Source organism: Salarias fasciatus, chromosome 20, assembly GCF_902148845.1.
Source record: "Salarias fasciatus chromosome 20, fSalaFa1.1, whole genome shotgun sequence".
In the NCBI taxonomy this organism is placed as follows: domain Eukaryota; kingdom Metazoa; phylum Chordata; class Actinopteri; order Blenniiformes; family Blenniidae; genus Salarias; species Salarias fasciatus.
Genome location: NC_043764.1, coordinates 25,125,269 through 25,139,267, shown reverse-complemented (window position 1 = coordinate 25,139,267; position 13,999 = coordinate 25,125,269). Strand labels below are relative to the sequence as shown.

The following is a 13,999-nucleotide window of genomic DNA, read 5'->3' as shown; positions in this document are numbered from 1 at the left end:
AGATCGTGGAAACAGATGACAGATTTTATTATATCATTTTATATACGATTATATTTTTTTTTTGCATTGGGCCCACTGAGCCTAATGCACCGAAGCCAGGCATGTCGATTGATCCTCTGCCCAGCATCAGCCATCGTTCTCTCAGTAAATCAAACCAAACCAATGCCTGCCAACATTCTGAAAGTCAATTAAACCAGAAATCCATTTCTCAAAATGTTCCTGAAATTATAGACTATGCTTTTATGATACTTAAATTCAAAGGTATCTTTATCCTCAAAGATTTTTACTTAAAGCCACTGATTTTGATCGATTCCATTTGAATTAGTTGTTGTTACAGAAAAGGCAAACTGCCACAGAGTGTAAAGGAACTCCAGCAGCTTTCTGCAGCAGCAGGAGCTTTCAACTGAATTCTGAATAACTTGTTATATGACAGTGTGACTGTGACATCTTAAGGTCGCAAACCTTTCTGTAATGCTTTTGAAAGAGTTAAAAAACGACCTGAACACCTGCTTGCCGCCTCCTCGCACAGTTCATAGACATGTATGTCAGGTGAGCTGGTGACAGCAAAGTGAACCTGTGATTGACTGACTTCCTGTAATGAACTGTTGACCCTGGACACGGCGGGTGTGCTGGACTGACAGGAGAGTACGTCGCATGACGTTTGTGTAAGCTGCTCAACAGGTTGGTCCAAATCTCTGGCCCCTGACAGCAGAGGTCGTTTGTCACGTCAGAAAATCCTTAATCTAACAAAAACAGAAGGGGGAAGAGATTATAACATGATTTCAGTGAAATCCTTTCTGGAGGCTTGCGTATTTTTTTAATGGTAGAGAGGAATCTGTGTTTGCCTTTTTGCGTCTTTACATGACAGTCTCAAATATTCCCCCAAAATGCCCGTGTGCCGTTCTGACAGTGCCAGATCAAGAACAGAGGTGGATTTGAACAATATTGGAGAAACTCTCAGAGGCCCTGACACAGATTCTCAGGAAAATGCGTTGCATCTATTTGTACACGATGGAAACAAAATAAGCTATTAAAGTCAGGTAAATCAAGCTGAGCGGAAATCAGATTTACAGTCCCGCATCAATGAAACGCAGCATGAATGAGAATGTTTTGACAAAGTGCCCCTGTGTAACAACACTTTTATTCCACAATCAGTAAAATCAAGCATGAAGGCTGCAGCTCATATTACCGCTGAACATTTTACAATCAACTGTCAGAGCCTTTACTCCTGATTCCAGCTCATCTCTCCATTTTTCATCGGGAAAAACCAGAAAACTCACACGCAAACACGAGCATCGTGCAAAATCCCCCAGTCTATATTTATACCGGGGCATTATTGTCGTGAAGTGACTCAGCAAACCAGTGCAGCAGATTCATGATGGTCCAAGCCTCTTTCATTTTTCATAAATCTTTAATCTTTTGGTTCTCTGTACAACAGTGAATTATTAATGACTGATTGATTGATTGAGGTTTTTTAGGTTATTAGAGTGTGAAGTCACGACTGCTGTGGACACTCAATCATCAGATTTATGAAACAATAAAATACATAAAACATGACATGAGTACAGCAACATACTGCAGCAAGACATGAAAAAATAGAGAAAAGGGATTTCAGAAGATTCATGCATAAGAAAAAGCTACATTATGCACATCAGGTCTATGCACAAAACACACACGCACGCACGTGCACACACACATCCACCACACTTCCTACAGCAGGGCTGTCAAACATAAGACCCATTCCTCAAAACAAAAACTGTTCCAATCCAGTCCACAAAACCACCCAAAAAATTAAAATAAAATGTTGATAACAACAACAACAACAACAACATCAGCAAAATCCTAATTTAGAAAAAACAAAACATCCACAATAGGAGACTTTTTTTGGTGATTTCACTGTATTTGTCAATGAAAGTTTCATTAAAACTGGCTTTATCTTGCAATTGTTGTCACTTTTGGATTTAATAGTTTGCTTTTTGCAAAAACGTAGACATTTTCTTCACATACGAGCCACAGCAACGAAAAGCTTTCTTTTACATTTAAAGGCTATTACGGCACTTATTTTTACCAGTTTGGCCCGCTTGAGATGAACTGTATGTGGCCCCTGAACTAAAATGTGTTTATACCCCTGATCTAAAGAGATACTTTTTCTTTAAAATTAAAGGTTTTCCATTGTGGATTGTGTAAAGAATGTGTTAAAAAATATTACAGGTTGACTGAAAAGGTTAGTGTGTTTAACACCCTTGCTTTATGAGACTGACAGATAGATAGATAGATAGATAGATAGATAGATAGATAGATAGATAGATAGATCGATAGATAGATAGATGGTGTAATCAGAGTTTTTCTCTCTTTCTGTTCTTGTTCCTTGTTCAGCATGCGGAGTGAGTGTGTTAAATGGAATGCGTGTGTCAGGAGCAGAGTGGGTATTCCCTGGATGGAGTGTGTGGGCTCTCTCGCGCGCTCTCGTGTGTGTTTAGCGTGTGCTGAGCTGTGTTACCATGAAAGCCGATCATCACGACCAGAGTATGATTCACGGCGGCTTTATAAAAAGCTCCAACCACCATTTGTCAGCCGGCCCTGCCAGCTGAGTGACGAACTTCCTGGTCACATTAGTCGGCGCGGCTCGGCTCGGCTCGGCTCGGCTCGGCTCGGCTCGGCTCGGCTCGGCTCCGGTCGTCTCCTCTCTGGGATGTTCGGTCCGGGACGCGGCGCGCGAGGCGCACGGGACGCGGCTCGGAGCGCGAGGAAGGGTCCACCGGCATGAGGAGGGAGCGCGGGCCACGCAGCTTAACGAGCTGAGATCAGAGGAGGCAGGACAGATGCTGTTTACTCGGCGCTGCGCCGCCCAAGGACGTTAGGAGGAAGGCGAGCGGCGCGGAGCGGAGCGGAGCGGAGCAGACACACCGAGACGCCTCCCGGATGGCGTTTTCCGGGGCCGGGGCCGGGGCTGCGGACATCCTACGGAGGCATGAGCCGGGGGACACGTTTGGGAATCATGCCTTGACTACAAAAGAGTAATTATCCGCGGATAAACTGCAGCAGCACGTCAGAAGTAAAAAAAAAAAAAAAAAAAAAAAAAAAGGGGCCTCCTCGGATGGAGCTGGAGCTGAGTGAGCTCTAATCCGGCCACAATCCTCCCTGACAGGCGGCGACGAGCGACGGCAAAGGGTGAGCCGTGGGAGAGAGGAGGGACACACACGCACGCACACGCACACACGCGGATCTGTGTGAGGTGTTTTTGAAGTAATGATGCTAAATGGGAGAGCTTGAGTCGGCGCGGCGGGCAGTGGATGTGGTGTGTGTGGAGGATATCTGCGCTCCGGAGCTTCACCGCCGCTTCTCTCTCTCTCTGTTTCTGCTCAACAGGACGCTCTTTTCGCGATTGAAGGAATTTATGGGATCACAAGGTAAAGAGCGCTCGGAGAGTCGCCTCCACGTCCTCCCTGCCCTGCTTTCCTTTGTTTACAGTGGGGATCGGCGAACAGCTGATCCGCTGCCTGTTGTGTGTTTTTCTTTTTGACGCTCCGCCGCAAACGGCCGATCCGCGAGCAGATCTTATCCGCTCCGACATGCACACACAAATAACCGAGTGTCACGCTGCTGCTTTGTTTGTTTTTTATTTTTACATTCCTATATGCCTGCGAGAGAGGAGAAAGTAAAGGCAGCGCAGCCAGCAGGCTGAGACAAAAACACTCTTGTAGCCATGTCTGAGGTAAAGACGCGTCATTCCCCATAATGCATCTGGGGAAGCACTAGTGCATCACCTAAGGGTGCAACTTCTTAACCCGGATTCACACACACTCGCACACTTTTCAAGTGCAGATGTCATTTGTTGCTGACCCGTGTGTTCTTCCTCTCCTCCGCAGTCTCCTCTGATGAGATGAGTGTGTGTGCTGGCCAGGGCAGCGATGAGGTGCTGGTTTCACAGGCGGTGTGGGATTACCTGGCCGCGGCCGGGCGGCCCTGGCTCATTGACTTCCAGCACAAGCAGGGGATGAGTGCTGGGATCATTAGGCGAGGAGAGAGGGGGGGCTGCTGTGCCGTGCGGCTGCAGCCGGTAGCCGGGGTGATGGATGGCCCCATCTCCAGTGAGACACGAAAAGCCTTCATAGACTTATGCCGTTGTGCCCGCAAAGAGATGAGCAAACAGGAGGGGGGGTCCAAGAGGAAGAGGGCCCTGCTGCCCTGCGTGGGAGTCCTGGAGCCCAACGGAGAGGGAAGCCTGCTCCAGCCTCCACCACCGCAGCCCCGGCGCTCCCAGAGGCAGCAGCAGAGGTTCAGGAAGCCGGCCGACGAGGAGGCCTGCGCCATGCTCCACGAGGCGGCCTACAGGAAGGACCTGGACCCCAGCCTCGCCTCTCACAGCGAGGCCGAGGACAATAACACTTGTTCCATCTGCATGGGGGACGTGGTGGAAAGGACCACCTTGGAGAAATGCGGTCACTCGTTCTGCCGCTCCTGCCTGGATCAAGCTTTCAAGGTGAAGAAAGCGTGTCCCGTGTGTCGGCTGGTGTACGGACAGCTGATCGGGAACCAGCCGGCCAACGGTTCGATGATTGTAGAGCGGGATCCTGATCTGGAGCTTCCTGGCCATGAAGGATTTGGGTGTATCTGTATCATCTACAGCTTCCCCCCTGGCCTACAAGCGGTGCGTCCCACAACTCAAGAACTCACTGAATGCACTGCAGACTTTCCTACTGTAACACCTGCTGCACTTCCACTTTAAACAACAGGACACAGCAGTAAAACAGGCCAATATTTGCTGAAATTAGTCAGCAAATGCAGCTGGAACAAAATCATCAATAATCTGACAGCTCTAGATCAAAATGACAATTTAAACAATAATGTATTGAAGCCTTTTAGGAAGAAAACTGTTCTCCTTGTGCCCATCAATGAACTGTTCCCCTGAAGGACTTCAGCAGATTTATTCTTCAACATAAATTTAATCTTTTCATCTCAAAATGGAGCAACATAGGATGCAAAATGTATTTAATTAAAAAAAAAACTTATCTAAACTGTTATATCTCAAAATATATGTCACAAACGTAAGTCTCCGCACACAGTTTACTAGATGACCCACAACATGAAGTCGCTGCAGTAACAAACTACAGACAAGTCATATTCCTGTTATTTACCCTGTGCATCTCCTTCATGTTGCCCGCAGCCGGAACACCCCAACCCAGGCGTTCGGTACCCGGGAACAGACCGTGTGGCCTACCTCCCCGACAGCCCCGAGGGGAACCGAGTGCTGGGTCTGCTGCGCCGGGCCTTCGAACAGCGCCTTATCTTCACCATCGGTACCTCCATGACTACGGGCATGCAAAACGTCATCACCTGGAATGACATTCACCACAAGACCTCAATATGGGGCGGGCCGCGCTGGTAGGTCTCCGCCTGTCGCGGTGGCTGTGCGTTGCAGTGAGACTGACAGATTTAATCCGTCTTCCTGACAGCCGTTGATGTCCTTGGCGGGGCGACACTGTTCCTGCCGGAGCGCTAACGCCTCTCTTTGTGTCCCTCCTCGCAGTTTCGGCTACCCGGACCCCACTTACCTGGTGCGAGTGACGGAGGAGCTCAGAGAGAAAGGCATCACGGCCGACTGACGGCGCGACACGGACGGACGCATTCTTCCAGGACTTTGTCGGACTTTCTCCGGGTGTCCTTGCCGTGGACATGACTCAGCTCCAGGTTGAGCCCTGAGACTGCCTGTCCCTCAGAGGGCGGCTTAAGACAAAGACCTCAGCAGACAGGCTTGTAATGCTGCAGCAGAGCCCATATCGCTCCACTAGTCCTCCCTCCGTTTGTTCTTTTTCCTCCAGAGTTCAGCTTATCCCAGTGCTACACGTGGAAGAAAATACTGTGAGTGCAGTGCATTCTCGTATTACTACAATCCTCCTTCTGTCACTGCTGGCAATAGGACTGATACACAATGCAGGTTTATTTCAGAGCATTGTGGCGCGTGGAATTCATGGTACTTATATATTATTTAGGCAATCTAAGTTCTATGTTATAAAGAAAGTTTGTGTTATATTAATGTTTATTTTATGCTTTGGTGGTTACTTAGTTCCTTACAAGCACACATCCTTTGTTGTATCCTCCAGAACTCTTCTTTTAATAAGTCTGTTGATTTGATCGTTACTAATGAATCGTTCTGAGGACGGCACTCGGTTCACGCCGCAGGACAGCACTGCTTCTATAAAACAGAATTAATTTTCTGAAGTTATTGCAATCTAAAGCACTCACAGGCACTTTGGCGAGGGAGTCAGTTTTTCAGTGGGGTCTCTGCGTCCTCTCTGTGAAGCGTGCTCGGGGTGAGCAGGTTCGATCGGCTTCGAGCTCGCTGGCTACAAGTTGATGTCAAGAACTCTTCGTTTGTGTGTGACCTTCATCCTCTTACCCTGCTTTTATTTTTTTGTATTTTCTACCCGAATAGGAAGAATGTTGAATGATGTCTCATTGCAGCTCTTTTTTTTTCTTAGTTTAAACATGCTTTTCGGACTTCCCAATGAGGGTTTTTTTTTTTTTTCTCCAATCCTGTTATTTGAAGATGTCTCCCAGGTGTTGAGCCCATTACCTCAGTTGATAGTAATATGCTTCTCTGATAACCAGATTTATGACGATGTCAAAAATGAAGGGCATATAGACCACTCAAACCAAATGAAAGGCACAAAAGCTCTTTAAATATATCTATGCCTCCGTCCCTGTCAGACCGGGAGATTTGCCTGCTAATCTTCTCATTTAAAATGAGGTAAAATGCTGTAAATTTGTTTAAATAGATGATCCAAGATTCAATGAGAAAAAGAAAAAAAAAAAAACAGCAAAAGAAAATGTTGCGGGAACAATTGATCTAATTTAGGGTGGGATATCGATCTCATTTTGTCGTGCCTTTCTTGTATTCACTTTTGATAAAAAGAAAAAAATCAAGCATGACGTTTCTGAAGAATGGTGAGCAGTTTGGACATATTTCAGTGTTATTTGATAGATAATCAGCATTATGTTTGTAGCTGTACTATCCGGCTTTTAGTACAAACACTGCAAAGCTACAGAAAAATATGTAAACTAATGTGTTACTCAATTAGTCTCTTCTTCATAAACATTATCGTCGTCCAAATGCTGAAAATAACCCCTCCGAACTGGGAAATCTGTGTGTGTGAAAGTGCTTTGTACGTGCAGTAACCTGCTTGGCTCGTGGCGAATTTTGGAATTAATTTCACTTAATCCATACAAGCCAACACTTCTGTTGAGTTTCCATCCTCTTTGTATTTTAGTTTAAGGGACCAAGCGAAATCTTTTTGGGACACAGGATTGTAGTTTACTTAAGCTACTGTGCAAAACATTTCTATGCATTACATGGCTGAGGAGGAGCCAGGAGAGCGGACCGGAGGGGAGAGCTCACATATTACAAACTGATTGTTATTAAAGAAAAACTTTGGGGTTTTTTTGTTTTTCTAATTGTGTTGATTGGTACTTTGTTGATATTCAGAATAATGTGCTTTACATTTTAATACTTGAATAAAAGGTTATGTTTTGGTTTGTGTTGGATATTCACTGTCGGCCCTCAATGAGCATCAGAACCGCGGCGTGTCACGTCCAGCTCAAGCTCCATCGACTGATGGTTTACTTGAAATGAATCAGGTCGCTGCAGCTCCTGGAAAATGACAGCTTATTTCGTCTTTGAATCACATTTTAGTCAAATACTGAAACGCACAACACCTCTTTATTTTTAAATTCAGTCTATTAATAGGTCTTCTTTTCAAACATAAAAAAACAATCAAGGAAAAAGAGCCAAAGACATTTTTTTTTAAATATAGTGTAATAAAGCTAACAGTATCTTATTTTAATAGTTTTAGAGTGCACTAGATCTAAGAATTTTAAAGCTTTTGATTGTAAGAAAAGTGTTTTTATGTATTCATGAAAGCCAACCTTGTGCAGCACAATAAGTATTTGTAGTGAATTTGCATCAGTATTTCCCACACTTTCACACAGTAAGTTAAATAAGGCACAATCAGTGAATTATAAAGGATTCAAAGAGATTTCTGTTCCAGCTTGTGCATTATTGCTGTATAATCTAATTGTTTGATGATCATCTGATCCCAGCTGCCACTGGCTTAAAGTCATGACTCCAAAAGGCCACTGAGGTCTTTGTTTGATGATCATGACGCTCACTGCATAAAGCCACCAAGTCCAAAGGTTAAATGCGTGTTAATGATTCTTCTCTCCAGGATGTATAATTGTGAAAAACAGAAGTACTTTGGGGAGCTGCTGGATGCTGAGAAAACCGCTGCTCATGTCAAATACCAACAAAGGTCAGAAGCTGTTTTTTTTGTAACCATCAGCTCATCCACCTTGTTACTTGACTAATCTTTTATCTAAACTGTTGAAGGCAGTGATGTTAAACTCATGTGACTTCAGGAGGCGTATAAAAAAGCCGTGTAGAGCTGGACCAGTCAATAATTATATGTAAACAACTATACAACTCTAAATCTCTCCTATTGTTTTTACTGCAAAAAAATAGTGAACTATACTAATTAAACTCATCACGAATCTGAAATTTGAATAAATTAACTGCAATTTCAACAATATTATATTTAAGTTCACCATGTGCTTCACACCTTAGCTTCCAGATCACTGTGGATTTTTATTACACTACTTACATTTTCAATAAATGCAGTAAGTTAGTGCATATTATGATCAGGATAAGATGACGAATTCTACAAATGATCTTTAATGTTTTTCTTTAAATTGTGTTCTTCATGTTTGTGTTGCTCAAATAAAAAGAAAAAATGTCGACACATTTCTACATCTATAGTAATCCTGATGATATGAGCTGACTCACTACATCATACAGGCTGAAGTGCGCCCCTGGTGGTCAAATGAATACATTGCAGTTAATGCTCTAATTTCTCTCAGAAGGAATACTTTATCTTGCAGGCTGGAGGGCCTTATGTTTGACACCCCTCTTCTAAGGTTAATTATGATGATAATTATTAATCACATAACACATCACATTCAGCATCAGTCAGTACTCTCCAGTCGTATCTCCTCTGCGCCATGCTCTTTATTTGTTGGTAGCTCCTTCCTTGTTGTATGTCGTCCAGCACCATGGTTCTCTTCCTGCCCCTCGCTCTTCTTCCTTCGAATCTTCCTTCGATGGTATCGCGCAGCAGCACTTCTCAGAGTATGCCCAACCCATCTCACCTTCCTCCTCCAGATGGACTGAATTAGCCTTCGTTGTTCCTTAACTCTGTTCAGCACTTCTTCATTCATTACTCTTTCTTCATTCGTTACTCTTTCCGTCCAGCTGATCCTCTCCATCCTTCTCCACATCCACATCTACGTCCATCTTCTGTTGTGAGGCTTCCAAGATACTTGAACTGCTTGACTTGTTCGAGTGCGCTTCCGTTGATGTTAATTCTCATTTCCTCTCCCTCTCTTCTACTGACCTTCATTAGTTTGCTCTTGTTTTGATTGATTCTCATTTTGTACTTTTCTCCAACTTCGCTGAGGCTCAACATGATGGTCTGCAGACTGCAGTCGTTCTTCTGTGCTTGCTGTCATCACCTGGTTATCAGCAAATCTTATCGCCAGTGTCCAGTGTCCATAAATAATAGTGTTTTGTTTAATATGTATCGTTCAAAGATTCAAAGACACGTTGAGTCTGTGACCAAATTACACACTAACCAAAGTAAAGATTTATTTATTTATTTATATTTTTTGGAAGCGTAATAAAAGGGCAAATTGATCAATAGTAGGAAAGTGCTGCAGGTCGCTCAGGAATCGTTTACTGGAAGTTTTATACTAGTAGCTTTCCCAATAGACGGCTGAGATAAAAGAATTTATTAAAATATTAGTTTAAGTTTATACGCTAAATGGGAAGTAGTCATGCCTTTGCTTGTGCTTAAAGAGGAAGTGAAATGTTTCTTTCTGGTGTGAGTGAGTCATCTCGTTCTGGAGCTGCAACCTAATTTAGAAGAAAGAAACTGAAACGTGAAAGAGGAGGAGAAGGAGCCGGGCGTCGCTGCGCCTCCTTCCCTCATTCTGACATCACGTCCTCACGCGGAAACACACTCATCACAACAATGGAGCGAGGAGCGCTCACGCGCTCGGAGCCGCAGGCCGCCGGCCCGGAGGTGTGCGCCGTGTGCCTGGAGCTCATCCGGGACAAGAAGACTTTGCGGTGCCTGCACTCCTTCTGCTCCGGCTGCGTGGACTCGGCGTTCAGCGTCAAGCCGGCCTGCCCGCTGTGCAACACCTTCCACGGGCTGTACACCGGCACCCAGCCCGAGGGAACCATGTCCGTGGGCCGCCTGTCCAAGAGCCTGCCGGGCTACGAGCGATGCGGCAGCATCGTCATCCGCTACAGCTTCCCGGCGGGGATTCAGGGGGTGAGAGCCTCGAAGTTCACTCTGTTTCAGACATGTTCCGCCTCTGAGCCACGTGCGTCCAGCAGAGGGCGCTGTGGACTGCGCTCAGTCAGTCTGTCTGCACGTGGGAGCGCACCTGGACGAGGTGGAGGGAAGTGGACACACACACGCGCAGTCTTGTATTTCTATCCTTGTGGGGACCGTCCATTGACTCCCATTCATGTCTAGCCCCTAACCCTGACCCTAACCCTAACCCTAACCCACACCACAACAAAGACTAACCCTAAAGAAATGTTTTTGCACTTTTACTTTTTTCAGTAACAACAACATGGTCAAGAAAACACTGTTTCTCCTACTTAGGACCTGAAAAAGGTCCCCACAAGGCACGTCGTTCCACGTTTTGCTATCCTTGTGGGGACATTTGGCCCCGACAAGGATAGAAATACAAGAACACACACACACACACACACACACACACACACTGGTCTAGTTTGTAACTAATTTCCTCTACTGGAAACTATGGCAGTAAAGTTGAGTCATGGAGAGTCATTTAAAGTTTATTTTTACAACGCAGTCATTAAAAAAAACTTCCTTTACAGTCAAAGAACACCCAATAATTCAATGAGCAAGCAGACGAGATGGAGGAAAGAAAAACCCACAGAACCAGAGCCAGAGGGGGAGACTTTCTAGAGGACTGGACAGAGACAAGAAAGAGACATACTGTATATATTAGAAGAGAGAAGCTACCAACAGATGGAGGCAGGGCGATCAGACCACTAGCTGTTCCACTGTCAGAGAGCCTGCAGCAATGAATAGAGACACAGAAGAAGCTCTGTGAAGGTGTCATAAAGATAGTAAAGGATCTTGGGTGTTTGTCTCATTGTTCAGAAATCCTGATATTTTTGCTGAAAAGCATCAGACATCTGGATAGTTTCCTTGTTGGTCTGATACTAATGTCTCTGGTTTATGAGGCCGTCCTGAATGTCTGATGTTGGTTTAATCTCATCTGATGCTGGATAAATAAATTTGTTTGTCTGAAACTCTTTTATGATGTTCATAAATGGACATAAGGACAGTTTCTTTGCTGCTTGTCTGCTGCTGGTTCAGCGGATCTCTGAGGGTCCACTGCTGATCTCTACTGCTCTGATGTGGTTCTGTTGTGCACCAGTTAAATGCTGCCGTTTGCCCTTCGTCCAGCCTAACCACCCGAATCCCGGGGTGAGGTACAGCGGCACCACGCGCATCGCTTTCCTGCCGGGCAACGAGGAGGGAGAGAAGATCCTGAAGCTGCTGAGGAAAGCCTTCGACAGGAAGCTCATCTTCACCGTCGGGCAGTCTGTCACCACCGGCCTCCACAACGTCATCACCTGGAACGACATCCACCACAAAACCTCCGTCACCGGGGGGCCGCAGCGGTACGTGCACGGTGCACCTACTCTACAACAACAACACAGACTGAAATACAAGATGACCCTGATTCACTCTGAACAGGGACTGATGGGAATAAAGAGTGTCTTAGTAATTCACCGAGATCAACAAAGATAAAACAACTCGCATTTCGTTTCACCGTGTTGTTCGTCATGCGAGAAATTCTATCTGAACAAGTCAGCACAGATTAGGAAACGCTTATCATGGTCTGTAATTTCAGTTTTTACCTTCAGCATCAAGGAAAACACTGTTAAACAGGTTTCTCTGTGCGTATCCCCTTCAATGAATGAGACTGGAGCGTCAAACATTTTACTTCAGGAGCCACATTACAGCCAAATTTCACCTTGAGCGGGCCGAACCGGTTAAATAGTGCCATAATAACCTTTAAATTTAAGCTTTGAAGTTTTTCATTGTTGTGGTGCAGATAATACATGATGAAAATGTCCATATTTTCAAAAAACTAAACAATTCCGACTGAAAATGACGACAGTCTCAACACTTCATTGATGCCTTCCAGTGCAAAACAGAGTGAAACTTCAAGTTTCTCCATTATGACCTTGATGCTTGACTCTGAAACGTTTCACAATTTGTTTGTTGGGTCAGCGGGCCTTACTGGAACCTCTTGGTGCCCGGAAGGCGTTGTGTTGAATTTGTGGTTTGAAACCAAATATAATCAACTGGAACACCAACCTCAACACCAAAGTGGCGAATATCGGTCAGGAACACGAAGAGTGACAGAATTTAATCACCTGTATTTGTAGTTTTTCTAGAATTTCCAAACCCAATCACAAAATTGATGAATACTGAAGTATTTTGATTCACAAATGGCTACATGTCCCATCTGCAATATCTCTGTGGACCATCAGGGGGCCGCATGCCACACTTTGGGAATCCCCATGAAATAATTACCCTGCTCTGTTTGACACCATCAAGAAGCTTGTGTCGTTGTTCCCATTATATTTGAGAAAAATGTAACTTTAATCATCGTTTTCAAGGTTGATTTTGGAAGTAAATGTGGAAGCAGTGACTGATCCAGTGAGAGAGCTGCTTCTCCTTCTTACTGAGTCCATTCTGTCCTGCCACAGTTTTGGGTATCCGGATCCAGATTACCTGTCGAGGGTTCTAGAGGAGCTCCGCGCCAAAGGAGTGACGGAGGACGACTGACGGGGGAAAACGCTGCTTCAGATTAATGTTAATACTGTGTATTTTAACAGTGGTCCTTATTTCCAACCTGCACTTTTTGCAGTTCTTGCACAGGGATCTTCATCACTGATGCTGAAGGATTATTTTTGTTTTTTTTGTTTTTGTTTTTTTTTATAATTTAAAATGGTTGCCTGGGAAGACTGATTTAGATTTCCTGAAGTAATTTCTCAGCTGTTGGCTGACTATGCAAAACAGTCATTATCCAAGAAAAACCACAGGGGACTCAAGATAAGATAGTTTACATTGTAATTATGTTGTTTTCTACTTATGATGTTCTTGCACATTTTTGAGAATCACATAGATTAGACTGCCTCGCTGTTTATTTCGATGTCTGTCTGCAGGAAACACAGTTGCTGAGAAATTATGCAAATAGATGAGAAATTCGCCTTAAAATATATTCACCTGGTGATACTGTGTTTGTCACATATCTACCAAAATGCATGAAAAGATAAACCAGTACTGAAGCCTGGGCTCTTCAAAACGCACTATAACAGGAGGTTGCATGACAGTGGATCGTTGTGCTGCTGCTCATGGCGAACGGTCTCTTTATTGCTGAAGTTTGCACATTTTCCTACCTAACAGAGGAGAGCCTGAAACTCTCCCGTTGTAGAGTTCACTTTTTGTTATACTTGCTCTTGTTATCGCTCACAGATGCAAAATGAGAAAAATGACTTTAGTTTTATTTATGTGAAGTTTAAGGAAATAAAAGATTGTTTTATTCAACTTGGTTGCTCTGTATTTTGTAACTCTGACAGTAATGAAGTGTCAAGCTGGGGTGAAAGACAAAGTTCCACTGGCATATAGTGTTTCATGTGGAAATGATCCAATATTGCAAGCAGCAACTCGGTTATAGTATGAGGATTGTGGTTAGATTTCCTCTACGTGTGTGTGTGTGTGTGTGTGTGTGTGTGTGGCAGTGGCACTCTGACACTGCAGAAGTGGTGAAAATGCACTAAAGTGAAATACAAACACTGTTATCAGCAACCTGCTGATAATATTGC

At 44.4% G+C, this 13,999-nt stretch overlaps 2 protein-coding genes across 3 annotated transcripts; both read left to right on the top strand.

Annotated features, from left to right (window-relative positions):
- The first annotated feature begins 2,518 nt into the window (after positions 1 to 2,518).
- dtx3 (deltex E3 ubiquitin ligase 3) lies at positions 2,519 to 7,533 on the top strand. 2 transcript variants are annotated; one of them, XM_030119106.1, is made up of 5 exons: positions 2,520 to 3,171; positions 3,370 to 3,410; positions 3,870 to 4,651; positions 5,168 to 5,385; positions 5,531 to 7,533. In XM_030119106.1, the coding sequence occupies exons 2-5, from the start codon at positions 3,398 to 3,400 to the stop codon at positions 5,604 to 5,606; spliced, it is 1,089 nt and encodes a 362-aa protein (XP_029974966.1). In that variant the 5' UTR covers positions 2,520 to 3,171; positions 3,370 to 3,397; the 3' UTR covers positions 5,607 to 7,533. The 2 variants fall into 2 exon arrangements, with proteins under 2 accessions (XP_029974967.1, XP_029974966.1); XM_030119107.1 differs by lacking the exon at positions 3,370 to 3,410 and having other exon boundaries at positions 2,519 to 3,171; positions 5,531 to 5,666.
- A 2,523-nt stretch (positions 7,534 to 10,056) lies between these two features.
- On the top strand, positions 10,057 to 13,691 carry LOC115408287 (probable E3 ubiquitin-protein ligase DTX3). Its single transcript, XM_030118938.1, has 3 exons — positions 10,057 to 10,388; positions 11,565 to 11,782; positions 12,881 to 13,691. The coding sequence occupies exons 1-3, from the start codon at positions 10,083 to 10,085 to the stop codon at positions 12,957 to 12,959; spliced, it is 603 nt and encodes a 200-aa protein (XP_029974798.1). The 5' UTR covers positions 10,057 to 10,082; the 3' UTR covers positions 12,960 to 13,691.
- Positions 13,692 to 13,999: the final 308 nt, after the last annotated feature.